The 20,737-nt window shown below is 37.2% G+C and overlaps 5 protein-coding genes across 9 annotated transcripts; 3 read left to right on the top strand and 2 right to left on the bottom strand.

Annotated features, from left to right (window-relative positions):
- The first annotated feature begins 701 nt into the window (after positions 1 to 701).
- On the top strand, positions 702 to 7,677 carry ddi2 (DNA-damage inducible protein 2). Of its 2 annotated transcripts, XM_079627255.1 has the most exons (10): positions 702 to 1,145; positions 1,733 to 1,859; positions 1,945 to 2,268; positions 2,353 to 2,479; positions 2,590 to 2,717; positions 2,945 to 3,073; positions 3,175 to 3,278; positions 3,687 to 3,879; positions 5,210 to 5,261; positions 5,511 to 7,677. In XM_079627255.1, the coding sequence occupies exons 1-9, from the start codon at positions 1,008 to 1,010 to the stop codon at positions 5,218 to 5,220; spliced, it is 1,281 nt and encodes a 426-aa protein (XP_079483381.1). In that variant the 5' UTR covers positions 702 to 1,007; the 3' UTR covers positions 5,221 to 5,261; positions 5,511 to 7,677. The 2 variants fall into 2 exon arrangements, with proteins under 2 accessions (XP_079483381.1, XP_079483380.1); XM_079627254.1 differs by lacking the exon at positions 5,210 to 5,261 and having other exon boundaries at positions 767 to 1,145.
- A 792-nt stretch (positions 7,678 to 8,469) lies between these two features.
- LOC307006363 (rho guanine nucleotide exchange factor 19) lies at positions 8,470 to 13,410 on the top strand. 3 transcript variants are annotated; one of them, XM_079627258.1, is made up of 12 exons: positions 8,470 to 8,946; positions 9,128 to 9,283; positions 9,398 to 9,474; positions 9,765 to 10,015; positions 10,124 to 10,284; positions 10,866 to 11,018; positions 11,122 to 11,251; positions 11,351 to 11,425; positions 11,718 to 11,810; positions 11,892 to 12,043; positions 12,125 to 12,286; positions 13,059 to 13,410. In XM_079627258.1, exons 1-12 carry the CDS (start codon positions 8,804 to 8,806, stop codon positions 13,099 to 13,101), a joined length of 1,596 nt encoding a protein of 531 aa, XP_079483384.1. In that variant the 5' UTR covers positions 8,470 to 8,803; the 3' UTR covers positions 13,102 to 13,410. The 3 variants fall into 3 exon arrangements, with proteins under 3 accessions (XP_079483384.1, XP_079483382.1, XP_079483383.1); XM_079627256.1 differs by having other exon boundaries at positions 8,652 to 8,946; positions 11,892 to 12,286; positions 13,059 to 13,263; XM_079627257.1 differs by having other exon boundaries at positions 8,669 to 8,950; positions 11,892 to 12,286; positions 13,059 to 13,263.
- Positions 13,257 to 14,019, bottom strand: tomm6 (translocase of outer mitochondrial membrane 6 homolog (yeast)). Its single transcript, XM_079627262.1, has 3 exons — positions 13,794 to 14,019; positions 13,520 to 13,648; positions 13,257 to 13,418 (listed from the first exon to the last, which is right to left on the bottom strand). Exons 1-2 carry the CDS (start codon positions 13,886 to 13,888, stop codon positions 13,552 to 13,554), a joined length of 192 nt encoding a protein of 63 aa, XP_079483388.1. The 5' UTR covers positions 13,889 to 14,019; the 3' UTR covers positions 13,257 to 13,418; positions 13,520 to 13,551.
- Positions 14,020 to 14,093: 74 nt separating this feature from the next.
- On the top strand, positions 14,094 to 16,400 carry uqcc2 (ubiquinol-cytochrome c reductase complex assembly factor 2). The gene is made up of 4 exons (XM_079627261.1): positions 14,094 to 14,295; positions 14,617 to 14,691; positions 15,179 to 15,248; positions 15,840 to 16,400. The coding sequence occupies exons 1-4, from the start codon at positions 14,158 to 14,160 to the stop codon at positions 15,944 to 15,946; spliced, it is 390 nt and encodes a 129-aa protein (XP_079483387.1). The 5' UTR covers positions 14,094 to 14,157; the 3' UTR covers positions 15,947 to 16,400.
- A 411-nt stretch (positions 16,401 to 16,811) lies between these two features.
- On the bottom strand, positions 16,812 to 19,269 carry tspo (translocator protein). Of its 2 annotated transcripts, none has more exons than XM_079627259.1 (4): positions 19,013 to 19,269; positions 17,798 to 17,971; positions 17,514 to 17,652; positions 16,812 to 17,343 (listed from the first exon to the last, which is right to left on the bottom strand). In XM_079627259.1, the coding sequence occupies exons 2-4, from the start codon at positions 17,968 to 17,970 to the stop codon at positions 17,167 to 17,169; spliced, it is 489 nt and encodes a 162-aa protein (XP_079483385.1). In that variant the 5' UTR covers position 17,971; positions 19,013 to 19,269; the 3' UTR covers positions 16,812 to 17,166. The 2 variants fall into 2 exon arrangements, with proteins under 2 accessions (XP_079483385.1, XP_079483386.1); XM_079627260.1 differs by having other exon boundaries at positions 17,798 to 17,984; positions 19,013 to 19,259.
- Between the last annotated feature and the right edge of the window lie 1,468 nt (positions 19,270 to 20,737).

The following is a 20,737-nucleotide window of genomic DNA, read 5'->3' as shown; positions in this document are numbered from 1 at the left end:
TTGTGAAAAGATTAGTGGAAAAATGTATATGATATTTTTCACAAAGAGGCTCAAGTGATCTAGAAATTAGTTTATTTTTTTATTTTTTTTAAACTTCAAAATCCTTAACTTTTTCCCCCAGGAACACACTATTTGTAAGGACAATACAGCAGTATGTCAGTGTTACAGTTTTATCCTTAAAGTACTCTTAACTTTATATTTGACAGTCATTCCTCATAATTATAAAAACTGTTAATTTAATTATCTAATATTAATTAAAACTGCTGTGAAAACTATGATCTATATATCCAATTAAGTTGTGCCGTAGCGCCCTCTGCAGTTCGGGGTTTGGTGTTGTCACTTGCTTACTGCAGTGCTTACTAGAATATTTTGTGGGTATTTTATGTACTTTGTGTTATTAGTACAGTTGCTTAATCGGATCTCGAAATTCCAAAAATCTAAATAAATATGCATCCATGTAACACTGGTATACAAGTCTGAGGACACATTGGACAAACTAGTATCGGTGTAAAATTGTATTACTTAAACATGACTTTTATTTATTTTTACTCTATTTATATTCGGTTATTCGCTTTAATTAATGTTATTAATTTATTTAATTTGAATTCAATTTATTCTATTGATATCAAAATGCATTGTTTTCATAGACAGTAAAAGAAAGATTGTTTTTATGTATATGTATGTTGTTGGTTGTTTCGGTTGTTTCCATGGACAGTATGGTTGTTTCCATGGTTGTTTCTGACTTCCTGTCTCAGTAAGCTACGACACACGTAATCGGTTTACGGCAGTGGCTAGAGAGCTGTGAAAAGGAAGTGAACGAATTCTTTATGAGCGAATTGTGTTGGCTTGGTCAGATGTTTCTCCATATGCTTAACTTTTTCATAATCAGATTTTACACAACGTTTTAACTGGACAGACGTCGTCACGTTTCCTGTAGCAAAACCCCGAAATAACGGCAGTTTCTGACAGCGAGAGAGAAGCAGTAACCGGGTTTGACCCCGAGCGCAATGCTGCTCACCGTGTTTTGTGCACCGAGAGACCGCTCGGAAACCACTTTCGCCCTGGAAGTGTCCCCGGAGCTTGAACTCAGGGATTTTTTGGCTCTTTGCGAACTTGAATCAGGAATACCAGCCGGGGAGATTCAGGTAAACATCTTTCAAAACTGTTGCAACAGTTAGTTAGCTACTGTGCTAAGCGACCTGACTAAACAAATTAGTGCGATAGGTCCATGCTATTAATAGCATACTGAGCCTACGTCAACACTTCCAGAAAAAAACCAAATCTGGAAAGATTAACAGGTCATTGTTGCGCTAATGACGAGCATTTAGCAAAGCTGAACTGTTTCAAAGAAACGTATTTTGGTTGGTAAAGATGAATCCTGTCAGGAAACCATAATACATGTAATTGTGTGCTGTTAAAACACAGAACACGAACGAGTCTTTATTTGACATGGGTGTGTTGTTGGGTAACATGGGGTAGCAGATACATCTTTCGTTTCGATTTGAAAATTGAAAGAGAAACTTTGCCTGTACTACCATTAAATGGTGCATTATCTGAAACTGTAAGCCGTTTATTAAACAAACAACTTTAAAAACTAAGGCATTTATTTCTGTGAGTTTGTTATTTTTAAGAATTATTTTGAAATGTAGAGTGATTTAATTGTTTTTTGACATAAAGAGGATGTGCTGTGTTTTAACATATTGAATAAAATAACGTAAACTTTGCTCTCCAGATCTCATACGCAGAGCAGCCGTTACAAGATCCCACCCGAGCCCTAGGGAACTATGGGCTGAAGGATGGAGATGTGCTAGTGTTAAGACAAGCAGAGAGGTTACTAGGACAACAACCCTCAGTTCCAGGTAAACCAGCATAACTAGATCTGCTTTAAAACGGCTTAATGTGAGCTTATCATGGCATTACTCATAATTCATCTTAATGTCTTAGGTCTGCCTCGCATCGATTTCAGTTCCATTGCTGTTCCTGGGACGTCCTCAGGCCAAAACAGACAGCACCATGCCCAGCGCCCCAGTACCACCCAATCACGACCGCCCCAAGCCACCACTCCAGGTTCAGGCTCAGGTGCAGGCGCAGGATCAGGCTCTGGCTCAGGTTCAGGCTCTGGCTCAGGCTCAGGTTCAGCCCTTTCTCCCCAGGGATTGGACAACCCCGCCTTGCTACGTGACATGTTGCTGGCAAATCCACATGAGCTTTCGTTGCTGAAAGAGCGAAACCCCCCACTTGCTGAGGCTCTACTGAGTGGAGACCTTGGTAAATAAAGATGATGGGACCTAAATGCGGATGATTGAATATTTTTTCTCAGAGTGACAGAATAATTTTTCTTCCCTTTTTCAGAGCGCTTCACCAAGGTGCTATTGGAGCAGCAGCAGGACCGAGCGCAGAGAGAGCGGGAGAGAATCAAACTGCTGACTGCAGATCCTTTTGACTTGGATGCTCAGGCCAAGATTGAGGAAGAAATCAGGTAACAAATAAGGGGTGAGATTATATGCACAGCAAAAACATGGTCTATGGCACATGGATCATTAAAAAAAAATTAATAAAAGAATGCATGACATTATTTTACGTTTCCAGACAGCACAACATTGAGGAGAATATGACCATTGCAATGGAAGAAGCACCTGAGAGTTTTGGCCAGGTGGTCATGCTATACATCAACTGCAAAGTCAATGGACATCCAGTAAAGGCCTTTGTTGATTCAGGTAGTCAATCGTATTTTAAGATATCTTCTCAATAGGATTTTGTTGAGTGCATTGTTATATTTTGCTTAAAGTAATGTCTTACTAAACATCATCAATCTAAATAGTTTTTTACTTAATTTAGCATCCTATTTTCAGTCATATGCTTTCTTTATATACTTGTTTGGGAATCCTTTTAATACTTGAGGTTTCTTTATATTATGTACTAATGTTTTATAATCCTCCTTTAGGAGCTCAGATGACGATTATGAGCCAAGCATGTGCAGAGCGATGTAATATCATGCGTCTAGTGGACCGACGCTGGGCAGGCATTGCCAAAGGGGTTGGCACTCAAAAAATTATTGGCCGAGTTCATTTAAGTATGGCATTTATTTAGACCTGCTCCTTTAATATGCATATCCTCCAACACTTTATCTTAAATCTAATATTAAGATATACAAAATATATATTTTACACCCAGCCCAGGTGCAGATCGAAGGAGATTTCCTGCCTTGCTCTTTCTCTATTTTGGAAGATCAGCCCATGGATATGCTGCTAGGCCTGGACATGCTGAAGAGACACCAGGTCTGCTTTGGAACTTTGGTTCATAGCCAATAAAGTGATCTATTTCCCGTAATGGAATCTGTTTAACTTGCCATTAATGTTGCTTTAATGGAATGAAACTAACATGAGGATTTTCCCATATTCCCTAGACACAGAGTTTAGCATGTGAGGTTACTTTGTCTGCATGCTATTGTCAGTCTGTGTACTCAGGAAAATATTTTTCATCTTACAAATATAGCATGAATAGCTTGTTAGTTTAATTTAATTTTATAATATTATGTAAACAATGATATTAATATTAAATATAATTTTATGTTATATTCTGTTGCAGAGTAGATCACCAGTAGAAGTTTTTGTTTTCATTACTTGAGCTTGCAATGTGCTACTAGTGCCATTCTATTTCTTATAACTTGATTTTCTCTCATCCAGTGCTCCATAGATCTGAAGAAAAATGTTCTCCTGATTGGGACGACGGGTACAGAGACACATTTTCTACCTGAGGCAGAGCTGCCCGAGTGTGCCCGGCTGGCATATGGACCAGAGGGACGAGAGGAGACCCAGCCTGAGGAGATTGCAGATCGAGAACTGGCAGAGGCAATACAAAGATCTGTGCAGGACAGCGGTGAGATGCATGATATGTAGACCAAGAGATTGCATGGCTAATAGGTTGGAATAAATGCTAGATTTATGCTGCCTTAACGTGCTATCAGAAATGTCCTACTTCTCAAGTCGCGATTACCAGCTTGTCGCATTCAAACGCTTTGTTGTCGGAAAGAACAGGAATCATGGAGGACGCCAGGTTTATTCTTGCCTGTTTATTTGAAAAATCAAATAAACAGGCAAGCCAAAATTATATTTAGCGTCCCATTCATTGACAAACATCTTGATCCTGAAATTTCTCGCTGTGTATAAGACACAATGAGCTTCAAATGAATATTTACATAGTATTCATTTATGTGAATATGCACTACTTTAACAACAAGATAAGGCGATATAGTTGTTGTGGAAAAAAATAATTAAGAATACCTGTCACAGCAGAAATTGTTCTCCCCCCGCCATGTTTAAAGTTTATAACCCGCCAGCTCGGGAACTTGGGTATCAAAATTATCCCTGATAATTTTGATGTCCCAGTGATAAATATGACTTGAGTATTTAATTCCAATTACACACGAAGGCAGCATTAGATTTTAACACAAGGAATGAATACTCATCAGTGGTTTATTGTAGAATAAAAAACGATTTTCTTGTTTAGGGATCAGAAGAATTTAACAAAACAATTTTTGTATAGTTTGTTTATCTTGGTTGCAATACAGAACCACTCACCCAGTTCACAATGTGGTGTTCTTTTTTTTCCTTTTTTTTTTTTTTTAAGAAATCAAGTTTTTGATTGAGCAAGGACAATTAATCGAAAGTGACATTTGAATTCAATTCAAGCTGTTCTGTTGAACTTTCTATTCATCTAAGAATTCTGAAAAAAGTATCAGTTTCCACAAAAATAGCACAACTGTTTTTAATATTGATCATGATAATACAAAATAAAAAAAATATCAGCAAATTAGAATGATTTCTTAAGGATCATATGAGACTTGAAGCTTTTAATTTTTATAATATTTCACAATATTGAGGAATACTGAGGAAACATGGCTTAAAACATGTTAGGACATTTGCTCTTTAGAATGTATTCTTCAGTTATAACATTGTCACTAGAACATTAAAAATGTGCTGTTTATAGCTGCAAATACTGTAATTCATGTTCATATAGTTCATGTTGATGAAGATCATTTTTATACTGATTACCCTTAAATAATGTGAGTTGAACACCACCTTGTGTAGCTTATGTGATTGATAGGAGCATGCCTCTTTTCTCTCCTTTTCTCTGGATGTGTTTTTGCTAATTGTTTGCCTCTTATTGCATGAAATGTGTGGCGTTTGTGTGCCCTAACTATGAGCAGGACAGAACTGATGTCATATGGACAGACAGCTGGAGAGGGCTCTACCTACCAGGTACTACAGTCACAAAGGGAATATTTCATTCGCCTAATACAATATTTGACCCAGTAATTAGACACAATATATACATTGGTACGCACTGGAACGGTCTTCATTTTGTGAGTAATTTCTTGAAATAAGTTCAACTTTGCCTGTCTATGATGCTAACTATTTTGCATGGTTTGCAGTGTTTGCTGAATTTGCATGGTTTTATATCACCTATACGTAGACTTTCAAGTTCATCAGTTACTGTTTCTCTCTCAGATATTGAAGATGGAAAAACTACCTCACCACAATCCCTGCCATTTAAACCTCTCAACCAACCCACAACATCGTCAACCTCAAGTCATCCCCACAGTCTCACCCTAGATCGTTCCAAATCTGCCCCAGCCTCTATAAATCAGGGCGCGTCCCCAATTGAAATTCCCACATTGATTGAATCCTCTCCACTTCAGCCATTAAAAGTTGGTGAACCCTCTCCAGATCCCTCTGATGACACCTTCAGATCTCAGTCCCAAGGACTGGCCGATTCAATATCATCTTGCTTACGGACGGATGCAGATGCTCCCATCCCAAGAACTCTTCCCTCTCAGGAACCATTCTCTAGTACTGTGCCCGAGGACAGTGAAGTGACTGGTGACATCATTTCAGGAGATTCCGGCAGTCCGATGGACACGGTTTTGGGGAAGAATATCACTTCCTCTGGGACTGTAGCAGCAGAATCTCCCTTTATTCTTTTTAACCCAGGCTCTCAGACTCTAACACTGGATCAGGAAGTGGACATGGAAGTTTCTTCCAATGCAAAGCCAGAAACTGGCCATGACTTTCCTGATCAGTTCCAGAGAGACCAAGGTAGTGTGATTGAAGATGTTTCAGGGGCCCAACCACAATGCATGCCTGTTCCAGATTTGAGCCTTGAACCCTGTCTTGTTGAGCCAGCCACTACTTCTGTCAATTCAGACACTGAAAAGAGTGTAATACCCTGTGAAAGAGACCAGCCCGAGTTAGATAGCATCCCTTCCTTGGCTCAAGCCCTTAAGGAGCTCCATAATCTTCTGATGTCCAGCAGTTGGCCAACAGTTTCTGGAATGAATCCTCTGTCTGACCCTAATGCTACAACATCAAGGCAATGTGTTGATGAGGTAGACCAGGATCATGCTGCAAGAAACCGAGCCACTCTGAACCCAACTATTGACACATCCTCTAATACTGCCACAACAAAGGACAAGGAGGGAAGTGTTGCCAAAGCTGAATTTACTTCTCAATCAGTGAGGGATACTCTAGACGTACCGAGCAATCCAAGACACACAGAGAACCAAGCTTCTACTCTGGTAGATCCCATAGTGGAACAAACAATTCAGCACCCTTATGCTGCTGAAAGAAATTGTGCCCTTGTTATTGAGGAAGGTTCTGGGCTGGTGACCGCTTCTTCCCAGGGAGATCTTGAGCTCCCTGAGGGCCAGCAAGTGCTGGAAATTGCGGACAAAAACCCCTCAGGCATTGACATCTCAGCTGACCTGTCTCAGCAGCGCCCCCTATCTGTTGCAGCTGGCATATCAACCAATTCCAGTCAAGGGCCATCTCCTCAAGTGACTGCGGTGGATCCTCTTTTCCTTGGAGACTCCAACCAACTTGCATCACAGGCCTCGATGAGACAGTTTCCATTAGAGCATGTTCAGAGGATCCAGGCGTCAGGGTTCTCCGCTCGTGAGGCTGCTGAGGCACTGGAACAGGCTCAAGGCAGCGTGGAGCTTGCCTTATTGGTGCTGCTTGCAAGAAAGATCACTGTGCCCACTTAGACTCTAAATCAACTTTGTAGGGCTGGCGTCAGTCAACATATGAGCCTTTTTCATTCTGTGGTTTTCCTTTAGCAGTCCTCATTGTCTTGTACTTGATGGTCTTATTCTGGCTCTCTACTTTGCCAACATACATAATGTTTAAAAATAGATATGCGAGAAGCTGGCCATATTTCCCTTTCAACAGAACGATAAAGTCTGTGCAGTCTTTTTAAAGTTTTGCATGTAGCCTCAATAGTTCGTAATGGATTGTTGATTTTATTGGTTTGGTTTGAATACATTTGATAAACTGTCAGACAATTTACAGGAATATAAATAGTTTACATCTGGTGGTGGGGCATATACATGAAAAGAATGTGGCAGAAATAGACCTGTTTCCTATCTTCCAACAACTGCATGGTTTAAGATCTCAAAATTGATTTATGTGCCTGATGTTTACTGACCTTACACAGCATCTTCTGAAGCATCTTACTAAATTTATTTTGTTAAAATGTGATCGGAACAGATAGTAAAGCACCAATTTCAGAGTCCTTTTCCCAATTTGAATTGGCGATAATGTTCAAGATGAGGTTATTTTCTCTTTAATAACCATTTTATTTGATAGTTGCCAATCCTGTATAACTTGACATGTTTTCTATAGGTTGCCTTTGGAAATTATATTGTAGACTTAAATACCATAACCTTTTGTGTTCATAGTCCATCCTCGAACAATATTGTCAGTCTATTATCAGTAGTATTGCTTTTTATCAAGTTCATGATGTTGTGGTAGTGTTTTATATTGTGTTTTCCATTAACATGATATTGACAGGAAAAAGTTGGTGCTGACAAAGTGTTCTACAGGAAGAGTTACCCCCCCCCAATATGCCCTCAGGGCACCAACCACTACATTTTGTTGGGATGTCTGTTTTATTCTCTTATTTGTTGTCCCTTGTCTAAACACTTGATTTTAGTGTAAAGTCCTGACATTGCCCTCTTCAGCTGTCTTTGATCTTTTGTCATGTCTACCCTCTTGTCATTTTTGTAATCTCTGGGTCATATATCAGTTGTGTTTATTCTATTTGAGAAACTCAGTTTCATCTTGTATACAGTTTAAAAACCAAATAAAAGGAAAAAGTGATTCTTTTATTTCAAGCGTAAAGTAGTGCCTTTTAGTATGATTTAAACGGGCTAAACATAATACATGCATAGCTTACATTTAACACAACGTGTCACTGATTCATCTTTTATAATAATAGGATGATTCTCACATTGAAGTGTTTAGTGTTAAATTTGACCTTAAAACCATAATATATATTATAGAAGAACTATTAATTTTAATTCAATATTATATTAATATTAACTATTTTATTCAGAAAATAAAGCATATTTTTAGGAATATTACGTTTTTATTTATTTGCACTTATTTGTAATGAGATAATGAAAATGTTGATCCCACTATTTCATAAGATGACATGACACTGAGACACGGCCTTACATTTTCTTTATTGTTTCTTTAGGTTCAGCCAATAATAAAGTAGGCTAATCTTATTCGCCAAAGCAACGTCCAATCAAACGCAGCAAAATTGGTTGTAGGAAATTGGACAGGTGAGGACGCTCTTCTGAGTCAATTAGACCCAGACATCATAATCCAGTGGTTTGGAAAGTAGGCCTACTCCAGTGGCGTATGAGTATCTGCGTGTAAAAGGTTTTTTTATTGCGATAATTCAAAGTTTAAATTCAAATTTAATACTACGCATAAAATCGCGAGAAACATTACCTTAAATGGCTCATGTCATGGAGATTGAGAGAATCTGGGCCGACAGAGATGATGTACCCGAAGCACTGGATGCTCGTCCCGGGCTGGATGAACAACACAGCCCTAAAACAAATGTGGAGGACTGTGAAGCGTCTGTGGGGCTTTACTAGTATGTAATTAAAATAAATTAATAATTATATTAAATACGTTTGTTACTCTGTTGTTCTGACATGACCTAATATCATAACTATTCATATCCTAACCTCTTAGCCGCCTACCTCTTTTTTTTTTTTTTTTTTAAAGCTTCAGATAGTGCCAGGATGGTGTTTCATTTTTACCTTTTTTCCTAGTGCATCTCAAGGGTTGGCTGAAGCTCTTAGATCTGTTGCAACCTCACAGTTATGGAACGTAATGGGGTTTTCTCTGCCCATTTCATCCCTTTTCTCTTCGGAGAGCTCCAGTCTGGAATCATCTGACATGAACTGTGAGGAGAATGAGGTGAAAAGGTAACATTTATGATACACAAAACGATAATTCAGGCATCCAGTATTAACACAATTTCTGTCTGTACATCAGCGTTTGCATAGAAACAAAGCATTTATGCTTTCTTCTCATTTCAGGGCAGATGCAACTGAAGTCAATGCACAACAAGAGGAAACGTATGTTGCCAAGTTTGAATCCAAGTACATCAACAGTTGTAAGTTTACTGATGAATCTTGCAAAAACTGTCATCAACCAGATGCTGTAGCTGGGTCACATTTCATCCAAACATCAAGACACCCACACCCACAAAAAATAATAATATTTTGCTTAAAGAAAAGTTGTACGATTTTCACTTTACTGTAATGCGTGGGTGAGCAATAGTAAAAAAAAATACTAATGGTCCCAGAAATCTTTATTTTCATTACACAATATATTAATTTATTTACCAAATATAGATAGTAGTACCATATATTGCATTCATATGTTCCAATTTTGTTTTCCTAGCTGTCCCTTTATATCAGGAGTATTGGATGAAGTCTGTGAAGAAGGATTTACAGAGAGCACAGCACACAGGACTTTCAGAATTGGTGGCATCGGTGCGTCTTCATGGTCTGAGAACTCCTCCTCCTTTAAGCCCAACCTCTGTGTTGAGTCCACCAGGACTACATGCTAAGCCATACGCTCTATGGCAGGAGTTACCACAAGTTGAGTGGCTGCTGAAGTCCCTCAGTGCGCAGGAGATCCAGCTTCAGGAGGTGTATATTGCAGGATACCTACAAGACTGCTGCATGCTTGCATAATGTGTCTGATGTCTACTGTAAAGTTACACTACTCATCACTCTGTTTTTGTGATTTCGGGCTAGGCCATGTTTGAGCTGATTGTGTCCGAGGCCTCGTATCAGAAGAGTCTGGTGGTAGCACTGAATGTGTATCAGTGCTCAGCAGAACTCAAACAGATCCTCTCCCGTGTGCAGCATCATGTTCTGTTCTCCAACCTCAAGGACGTCTGCAGAGTCAGTGAACGGTAAGGATAGATGCTTGGATATACAATACAATGTATATGTATATGAAAGATGCATTATGCTGCTTTCACTTGATCTCATTGCTATCCAAATGCATTTCTATATATCCAATGATATAAAAAAAAGTACTATTACAAACATTATGTGAAAATGTTTATTTAATAGTATATTAATCTAACTATTTACATAAACTACCATTTAAAAGTTTTTTTATTTTTTATTAATACTTTTATTCAGCAAGGCTATATTAAATTGGTTTAAAGTGACAGTAAATGCATTTTATAATGTTACAAAGATTTCCATTTCAAATAAATTCTGTTCTTTTGAACTTTCTATTTATTGAAGAATCCAAAACTCCAAGAATGTAAAAAGAAATGTGTAACTGTTTCCACAAAACTATTAAGCAGCACAACGGTTTTCAATATTGAAAATAAGAAATGTTACTTGAGTTTCTGAAGGATCATTGACACTAAAGACTTTTGTCATGGCTGCTGAAAATTAAACTTTACAATCACAGGAATATATTACATATTACGTGTGTGTGCGTGCATAATGCAATATTACTTTATTTGGGTTTATTTAGGATTCTGCAGGACCTGGAGTCACATCTCAGGCAGGATGTGGTGATGTCACGGGTTGGTGATATTGTTTTGAATCACCAGCAAGACTTCCAACAAGTCTATGTGCCGTATATCACCAACATGATGTACCAGGAGGCCATCATCACTCAGCTGCTGTTTGTTCCATTTTTATGTTTATTCCATACTGAACACATCATTCAATTGAATATTATAGCTTGGGCACGGTAGCATTCTAATTACAATACCCTTCCCCACCAGGCAGGGCAACAGGAAATTTGCATTGATCCTGAAGAAACTAGAGAAAGACCCACAATGCCAGAGACAGACGCTCAAATCTTTCTTGATTCTTCCTTTTCAGAGGATCACACGGATGACACTCTTACTGGAGGTTGGCTTTCCTTTATACAGGCCAGGGAGATGTGTAGACTCTTCAGAGAAAATACTGTTAACATCTTTTTGTGAACATGAATTGTTTGTTTTGGTTTAGAACATCCTCAAGCGAGCTAAACGTGTTCATCTTAATGTCTCTAATTTGATGGAAGCCATTGAAGCTGTACGTAAGGTAGGCCGTCATGCTTTGCTTTCAAAATAATAAATGCCCCTGATATCTTTATATATAAATTATCTTGGATCTTGTCTTAGATATTAATTGATACATATTGATCAGTATTAGATACTTTATGGAAGCTTCTGCCACGACATTAATTTCTTTTTTAATTGAATTGCTACTTTTTCCTCACAATTTCACAATTACCTTTTTTTTTTTTGTGGCAGAAACAAAGCTTTCATGATTAGATGCAATTCATCTGTTAATAAATGAATACATTTGTAATTTCATAAATCTGATTGTGTAGATAGTGGAGGAGTGTGACAGAAGTGTCGAACAAATGAAGAGGACGGAGCTGCTTGTTTGTTTGGACAAATTAGTGGATTTCGGAAATGTCAAGGTATAAAATCTTAATGTACAGGTAATTCTTATTTTTCTGCGGTCATATTTTTAAACCTGTTTTCTTTCTGTTCTCAATCAGTCCATTCCATTAATCACCAGAGGGCGTCATTTGATTCGAGAGGGAACTTTGAAGCAACTAATTGTTGGTGGCGATAACAAAGTCTCTGTAGTCTCTCGCAAAGATGTATACATTCATCTCTTCAATGATCTTTTGCTCCTCTCTGTTAGAAGGTACGATTTGGTGAAATGTTTTTGTAAGTTTGTTTTATGTTTAAGTTATCCAATGTTATTGTTATTTTACACTCCACTCAGTGGACACAGGTTTGTTGTGCAGGACCATGCACTATTTCCTGATAATGTGCGTGTAGAGGAAATCAAAACAATTTTGGGACTACCTGCTGAGTCCCTCCTGCTCCATCTGCCTAAGAACCACAATAGGTCTTCCACCGCCCTCATATTGGCTGCACGCACACGGTAACTTTACGATATATAATCCATTGCCAAGACTACAAGTATGGGGGTAGGACAATGACATTTAAACACCTGGTTTTAGACCACAATCATTTATTAATATGGTGTAGGGCCTCCTTTTGCGGCCAAAACAGAATCTTTTCGTCTTGGGAATGACAGAGACAAGTCCTTCTCAGTGGCCAGAGGGATTTTGAGCCATTCTTCCAGAACAGTGGCCAGGTCACTATTTGATGCTGGTGGAGGAAATTATTTTTGGAATAGGAATATTTGACTCCTAAGTGGCTCAAAAAGTATTTAGATCCGGGTTAGTACCCAAACATCCCTTTCAGACAGCTCTCGCATCAACAGCTACTCCCGTTGGATGTGGTTTGTCCTACGTGGTGGTATGCTGACATTACCCTGTATGCCATAGCTTTCAATGCACTACAAAGACTTGCTGTCCTGGTCACAGATGAGCCACTGAGATGCGCAATAACAATTTGGATTCCACTATTGAACTCTTATACGTCTCCCATTATATTGTGTGGATTGCTATTTTTATGTACAGCTGTGCTATTTCTCAGCTAATTCACACTCTGCTATTACTGATTGAATGTAAAATCAGTGAAGATATAGACGTGAAACCTCCAACACACCATATTGGCCAGTGTTTCAGTTTCATTGTCCAATCCCTGTATTTATCTTGAGCACTGTTTAATTTGAGTGAACATTTTGGTTTGAAAAATCAATTCTTGTGAAAGGTAATATCTACAACAGTATACTTATGTCTCCTCAGGTCAGAAAAAGAGGCCTGGATCAAAGTTTTGTCTTCAAAATAAGGGATTCCAAGTGTGGAAATGCTACGCAAAAGGGTATCAAAATATGCATTGTAAAGTGCTTTTTAAAATATTAATTATAATGGCTTTTTTAATTTTCTAGAATATTGTTCCAATATTATGTATATTTGTGTATTCATGAATAAACTGCTGTAGCCAACTGTTTCAACGTCAGCTTTATTTCAACAAAACACAAAGTATACAAGAAATCTACAATTGTAATCATCCACTTGCTGGGATTTATTCCCTTAAGTGTCGAATGGGCTTGTTCAACAAGACCCACTGTAGAAAATGTGTCCGTTCTTCCATTTCAGCACCACCTATTTTGAGAAGAGAAAATAAAGGAGTTAAGTCTCGGATATGTTTTTGAAGGGTGGGGGTAAACAATGCTTTCAAGTTTGTTTGTTTTTTGCTGTTTTACCTTAAGTCCTTATTGTCGTTGTTGATCGGGAGCTACGTGATTGGCTGAGGAGACATTAGGTCGAAATCTGAGAGGTTTCTTGCGACCCAAACACCCGCTGCAAATAAACCCAGGTTTACAAGGAGATTCCTGTAACAATGAAACAAAGGAGATCACCACAGATGCTGGCAAGATATTTAAAAGAATACATTTGAACATCACTTCGGGTATAGGATTTGTACGCAGCAGTAACGTTACGGTTGGTGTCAGATCATAATTTACAACAGTAACAAACCTTCTAAAGTCATTTCTGTCCGATGCAAAACGGCAAGCTGTGCTTATCCAGCACATGACGCCACCCGATTGCCCATCAGCTTTCTTTCCGCTCATTTTATTTGGTACTAAATTATTATTTTAGTATTAGCCGAGCAAGCAGAGAGGGTCTTTGAAATTACCTTGAGATTTCTACGGCAAACCACGAGGTTAACAGTATGGCACTACGGATCCTCAACTGGGACAAACCGTATTTTGAGACGGGCGATTTGCTCTATAAGGGATCAATTTTGAAACGCCGTATCATTTGACCCTCCACGGCTTACAGTTTTCAGCACAGTGCAGTTGTGAAACACCACCTACAATTCCTGTACGTATTGTAAAACATGTCTGCCACCAGATACCGTCGATTTCTAAAGCTATGTGAGGAATGGCCAAAGGACGAATCAAAGAAAGGGCGAGATTTAGGAACATTTTTACGCCAAAGAGTCGCTAGTGCTTTCCGAGAAGGCGAAAATACACAGGTAGGGGATTTACTAGTGAATTAACGTTACTGCACGATTTAACGTTACCCTTGTTGCAGACCTTGCCAGTTGCAAGACAACAAGTCAAATGTCATCTTTCATATTATGCGCAGAGGTATTGACGCGTTCATTAGACAGTCACTAACATGTTATTTATCAGGGTATGTTTGAGGAGTTCTTTCTGTAACGTGAAGGTTTATTTTCCCAAGCTCAAGTGTATTTTATTTTTTTTCTTGTAAAGATTCTTACTAAAAATACTCTTAAACAACCATATAAATATCTTATGCAACATTGCCTATGTTGTCTTATGTCTCAATTTAGATTACAGACCCAGAGAAATGTGATCATCTGTATGAAAGTCTGGCTCGCATTAACAGTAATGTGTACAAAGAAAAGGTGAGTGAAATTTCTTTAAAAAATGTCTAGATCTATTGAGGTTTACCCCATTATGTTCGTTTTAGTTCCAGGTCGGATTTTACTATGTCTAAAAAAGGTTATGCGTATGTAATGTAGAATGAAGACCTAATGGTCCCTGCTTACTTTGGTACTGTTTACCGAGCCTGTGATGCTTTTCTTGTTTTTATGGGTTATTAATGTATATTGGCAGATGGCTTAATGAGAAGTATGTCAGGTATTTTCATTGATTGTTCTTAAATTCTTAAAAATTGTCTAGATCTAAGTTTATTAGATTTACTTAAACTGGCCTGTCTTCTTCAGAAATGTTGTATTTTTTGTATCTTTACAATCTTCATAGCTCGCATATTCTGTTGAGACTGGAATATTATCAAAACGTCTTTCCTCACATTTTTGTAGAATGTCTTTCATTTTGGTTTGATTGACACACACACACCTTATCATAATATTTTTGTCCGTTTGTTTTCAGTTTCCACGAGCAAAAGATACAAGTTTTACAGGTGTGACAGTGGAAGAGTGTCGGATACTATTGGCAACAGGTGAGGATTTAAACTTAATCCTGTGATGTCAAAGCTGATTTTTCTGCATCATTACTCCAGTGTTTAGTGTCACGATCCTTCAGAATCATTCTAATATGCTGATTTTCTGCTCAAGAAACATTCTTCAAAACAGTGCTTCTTAATGTTTGTGGAAAGTAGTGATGCAATATTTTTTCAGGATTCTTTAGAAAGTCAATGTAATAGTCTTTACTGTCATTTTTGATGAGTTGAATGTGTCCATATCGAATGTTTTAATTTCTTAAAAAAAAAAAAATCTTACTAACCCCAAACTTTTGAGTAGTGCATTTAAAGATTTGTTTAAATCTTAAATGTAAAGTACTAATCTGTATTTTGACATTCAGTGTCATGTAAAATCTCATAATCTAGAAGAGAACACAATGGAGTATATTATTATTTTTAATTAGGGAGGACATATTTTGTTATTTTTGCATTGTATAGCAGTTTGTTTAGATCACCTTTACATTTCATGTCAAAGAAATGGTTCATTAGCTGTCATTTTTATGTGTACTAGGATTTTAAAGGTAATTTGTATTACTAGCTAGTTTATTTTGTCTTTTTGTTTTTTTGCAGGAAACATGCAGCAAGCAGATGAGGTAAAGAAGGGATTGTGGAAGACCCTAACGGAGCGCTTCTCCTCTAAACCTGAAGATGGACCCCCTGAAAAAACTGAAAAATAATCATCATACTGTACAGATCTTATTCCTCTTTGCACTTTTTCAAATAAAACAATTAAGGAGTGTACGGTATTTAAATCTTCACTTCTAACAACTGTAGCTCTCTTCATGTAAACGGACGGATGGTTTCATTCGGAGAGCTTTATTGAAGTTAGAGAAATGTGATCATTCAGGAAAAATAATATTCAGTTTCATAGACTATCACTTGGATATTATTTCTCTTGAATCCATAATGCAAATAAATATTTTTTGTATTTACCGTAAAACAACACAGTATGTTTTATGATTCCACTGGATAAAAAGCCATGCTGAATTATATTTATTCTTTCTTTTTCTTTTCTTATGACTATGTATTTTTCTAGATGGTTGAATCCTCTGTTTTGCATATGTAGTTGTGGGGGGTTAAGGTAGGTTCACTCAAAAAAATATTTATTCAAATTACAAAATAAGAAAATCAGACTTTTGTTTTCATTACTTCTCTTAACATAATTTGGGGTTATATATTTATTATTCCTTAAAGTCTAAAGTAAAACAGTAATGTCTTTAATTTCCATTTCAACAATACATCATACTTTATTGTGAATTTGTAAATTGTGTGCAATTTGTAATTTAGGATTAGGATGAAATGACAGCAGTTTACTAATAGAAAGTTGCATAGACAAGTGAAATAACAAAGCCGAGTGCAGACTGGGGAATTTTCTGGCAGATATTGATAAAATGGCTACGCCATGGGAAAATATGTTCATAAAAGATAGATGATAAAACCTACCCTGCCTGACCACCACCCTTGCACAGCCGCAAAGGTTTGTGACCAGACCTTGGTGTTTGATATCAGATCTGTTGCAACTGAATTTCCTTTCAAGAAACAGTCGTTAAAACTTTTTTTTATTCATAAAAATAGGCAAAAAGAAAAACAAACATTTTTTTATTTTAATTAAACATTGTAAATAGGAAGAACCTATAAACTGAGCTGTGTAAAATGCTGAATTTAAGTGAAAAAAATATGGAAGCATTAGAACATTCTCATTTTATAGCCTTTCCTGCTCTTATAATTAAGACATGGTGAATTTTCTGATATTATGAACTTGTAAGTAAAGTTTAAAAAAAAGAAAAAAAATTCTTCATTATTAAATAGTAACTTAAAAGGCAAGCAAGCAAATAAAGTACGGTAGTTTTCTAGTCAGTTGTGTTAGTTAGAAAGGTGTTCGTTTTTATTGGCCTCTTTAGTCGTCTTTTTTGGGATCTGGATTGTCTCTCCAAATGCAGTAGTTGAGGCTGGTAGCTAGGCAGAGCCAGGCCATGTATGGTACCATGAGCAGTGTTGCAGTGCGGCTGATGGGATACCAAGACACCATTGTGGCTGCCACTGTGCCACTCAGCATCACTATCTCTATCATCGCCTAGATATGAAAGAGCAACAGAAGAACTGTACTATAGAGATTCAGTCAAGCATGTCTTCACAAAAATCTGATGCTAACTCATAGCTATATGCAGAGAAACTGGTCCTGGTTTCCCTTTAAAGTAGTTTACCTGAACAATATGATTTTTGAACCTCAGAGTAATGTCTCACCAGTTTAATTTTGTGTGCTCCGAAGAAGATGGGAGTCCAGGCCCAATTAAGAGCCAGCTGCAACCCATAGAGCCCCAGTGGCACCATTGCATCCTGGCTGAAGCCTCCAAGCTCTTTCCACACAAGGTATGAACCGTAGCTTTAAAAAATAAAAATGTATTCACACCATCTGGAGGTTTCTTTAGTTACTTATTAACTTTTATACTTAACTTCAACTTCCTTCAAAGCTTTTAAATGCATAACTGGCAGATATAGCCTAGTTAGTGGCCACTGTTTGAACTAACCCCATGCCAGTGTAGAGAGTGGTCCACACCACTGGAAAGGCAGCATTAGGTGGCCTCCATGAGGGTTTATTGAGCGTGGTGTACCAGGTCTTCACCTCCTTCCGTGTGATGAGACCTCCAAATAACCCACCAACGTGTGGCAGGGCAGTCAAACTCAGCATAGGAATCCACATCCTTTCAATGCAAACTGGCAAATTAAGATTTCTAAGCAATTGGCTATGTACATACCCATTGTTTTAGTGTAATTGCTCTGCTCCTCCTTGTCTGTATAACAAGTCTGACAGCTTATCTCCACAGCATGTGAGTCAAGGAGGCCAACAGTAGCTTAGGGCTCATTAGTAGTAAAATAAGGACATCAGCCATCAAAAAATGCAATCATACAACATTAGCTTGGTGCAAATAATATAATATGTAGTAATTCATATATAGGCCTATAAAAAAAAGTAAAATAAGTGAAACATTCAAATATAATACTATTTTGCTATAGCCATTGGGTAAACATGTAGACACACACACAAAACATTATACACTTTATTTTACATTAGTACGTGCACTTAGGCTACAGTGTAGGCTACTTACCAAAGAAAGTACTGGGTAGGCTAATATAAGGTAACTACATGGGTTAAGGTTATATTTAACAGATAGCTCATAGTACCGAATTATTATACAGTTATTACAACTACTAAAATAAATACATAGTGTGCACACGAAAAACAGAACTGTAAAATGCTTCCAAATAATTTAATACAAATAATAAACAGATTTTAAACGTAAATATGAACTGCGCTCTAATTAACTGGATGTTTGGCGAAAGTTGTCACATTTGTTCTTAATAAATAGGCGATTTTTTTGTTTTGTTTAAAAAGCTAATTTGAATGAACTTCCAACAATGAAATGATAGAATCAAACAAGAGATTTGGTTCATGCCAGTTCAGTTTGTCCTGCTATGGGAGCGACTCCACGCACGTAACGTTAGCCTATGACTACTAAAACTGTGTCGAATATTACACATAGACAGTATTCTTCCTTTTGTGCAATCAGCATGTGGCGTTGTCGCAAAATGTTAGTCACGCGCTCAGCAGAACACAATTTAACGCGCGCTACAGATGGTGGCATTTTGTTTACAAATTTAAACGCCCTTGTCAGAGTAAAGCAGTTGCGTGTTGTACTCATAGGTTGCCATGGTTGTACTAATAACAGCGCTGTTGTTTTTACCTGACAGGTCGAAGAGCTGCTCGATGTTATGTGAAGACGAGAGTCTCGATGGCCTTCTATGACCGGAATGATCTTGAAATCATGATATAACTTTGTGTAACACACAGTGGGCGTGCAAGAAGGACTATCTGCTGCTCTTGTGTCGAAACAATGCTACTTAAACGTTAGCCACTAGAGAGAGTCATGTAAATATTTGCCGCTCCCTCGTGTTGTAAAACGATCCCTCAGCAGTGTGTTCAAGAAGATCAACGCGGCGCTGCGCTGATCAGATGTCAGGTTTTTTTTTTGTTTTTGTTTTTTAACACAGTCTGAAATGTGCCAAATCGAAGACGACAACAAAAACCCGTCAATAACATGATATAAATATGATAGTTTTGAGTGTATATATCTGTTGTGTAATTCTTTGTAATAATGTGTGTGTATGGATTGAATGAATAATGTGCACGCAAGTATATTATGCAAATTAACACGAATCTGAACAGTTTTATTCCCATATGTGTTGAGTGAGCACCAAGGAAACGAGCACGATGCAGAATAAGATGACTCCCTCTCTATGTTAGACTGCGACTTGAATATTTGTTTTTTAAACCTTCCAAATGTTTTACCCGTAGAGATTTAACATGCACACTGCGACTGAGTGATTTTATGTTTATATTTGCAGTATTGTAATTTATTCAAAACATTATAGCCTACTGTGTATCACAATTCTGTAGTAAATCAAAACTGACGTTTGCTACAATCAAGTTCATTATTTTAGCACAGTTAAATAAACTCCCGTAGCTGTTTATTAATTTAATTGTGGTCATTAAGTGTGCCGTGTCTTTATGTTGTGAAAGCAGTTTCAATCCATTCAAATTCAGATAGATGTTTGCAATCAAGACCAATCTTAGAAAACATGAGGTTTATGGGTTTAATCTCATGATTGATGACGACATTTTATTTTGTCACCGTCACACCGGTGGGACGTTTGCCATTAGGCTATATTTAAAACAATGTCTTAGTAAAAAACAGTAGAACTTATAAATAATAATAATAATGACAAAACTATATAATTTGAAAGCTTATAAGCTACAAACTAGTTGTCAAATTTGGTGACTGATTTTCTAAATAAATTACAGAGGAGCAGTAATTTATTAATTTGCAACAAGAATATTTCATAGCCGTGTTCAAACCTTTATTTTGAAATAGCGATGCAAATTAAAAATCATGAAAGATTGGTAAAGTTTGTTTTCACGCCAAGAGTTCAAAAGATATCAAGCATACATTTTTGGGAGGAAATAAAGTAAAAAAAAAAAATTATATAAAGAAAAATTATTCTCCATTTATGCAGCGGTGCGTGTTTGTTAGAGGTTGAATTCTAATAAAATACTGCCAAACTGCCCATATTCTGAATAGGATGTCTACTTCAAAAATTGTATGAAAATTATGGAAATATATGGTTAAGCGTTCAGCAGATCCCTCAAACCATGAAATGGAGAAGCCCTTATATGGTCATTATTGAAGCTTGGACGTCATCTAGTGAAAAGTTTGGTACTGCGCCCAAACAAAATCTATTATCTTACTGAAAGCTCTTTTTTTTTTTTTTTTTGATATCAACCTAATATTAGGAACAGAACTTGTTTCGATTTTTTGCTTTGGTTTTCGTGCAGTATTAGAGTAAAACATGTTTTGTAAAATAAATATTTTATATAAAATCTAAAAATAATATATTTTTACATTTTCATT

Source organism: Phoxinus phoxinus (assembly GCF_949152265.1).
Source record: "Phoxinus phoxinus genome assembly, chromosome: 11".
In the NCBI taxonomy this organism is placed as follows: domain Eukaryota; kingdom Metazoa; phylum Chordata; class Actinopteri; order Cypriniformes; family Leuciscidae; genus Phoxinus; species Phoxinus phoxinus.
The sequence above is the reverse complement of the archived record's forward strand: the minus strand, read 5'-3'. Positions and strand labels throughout refer to the sequence as shown.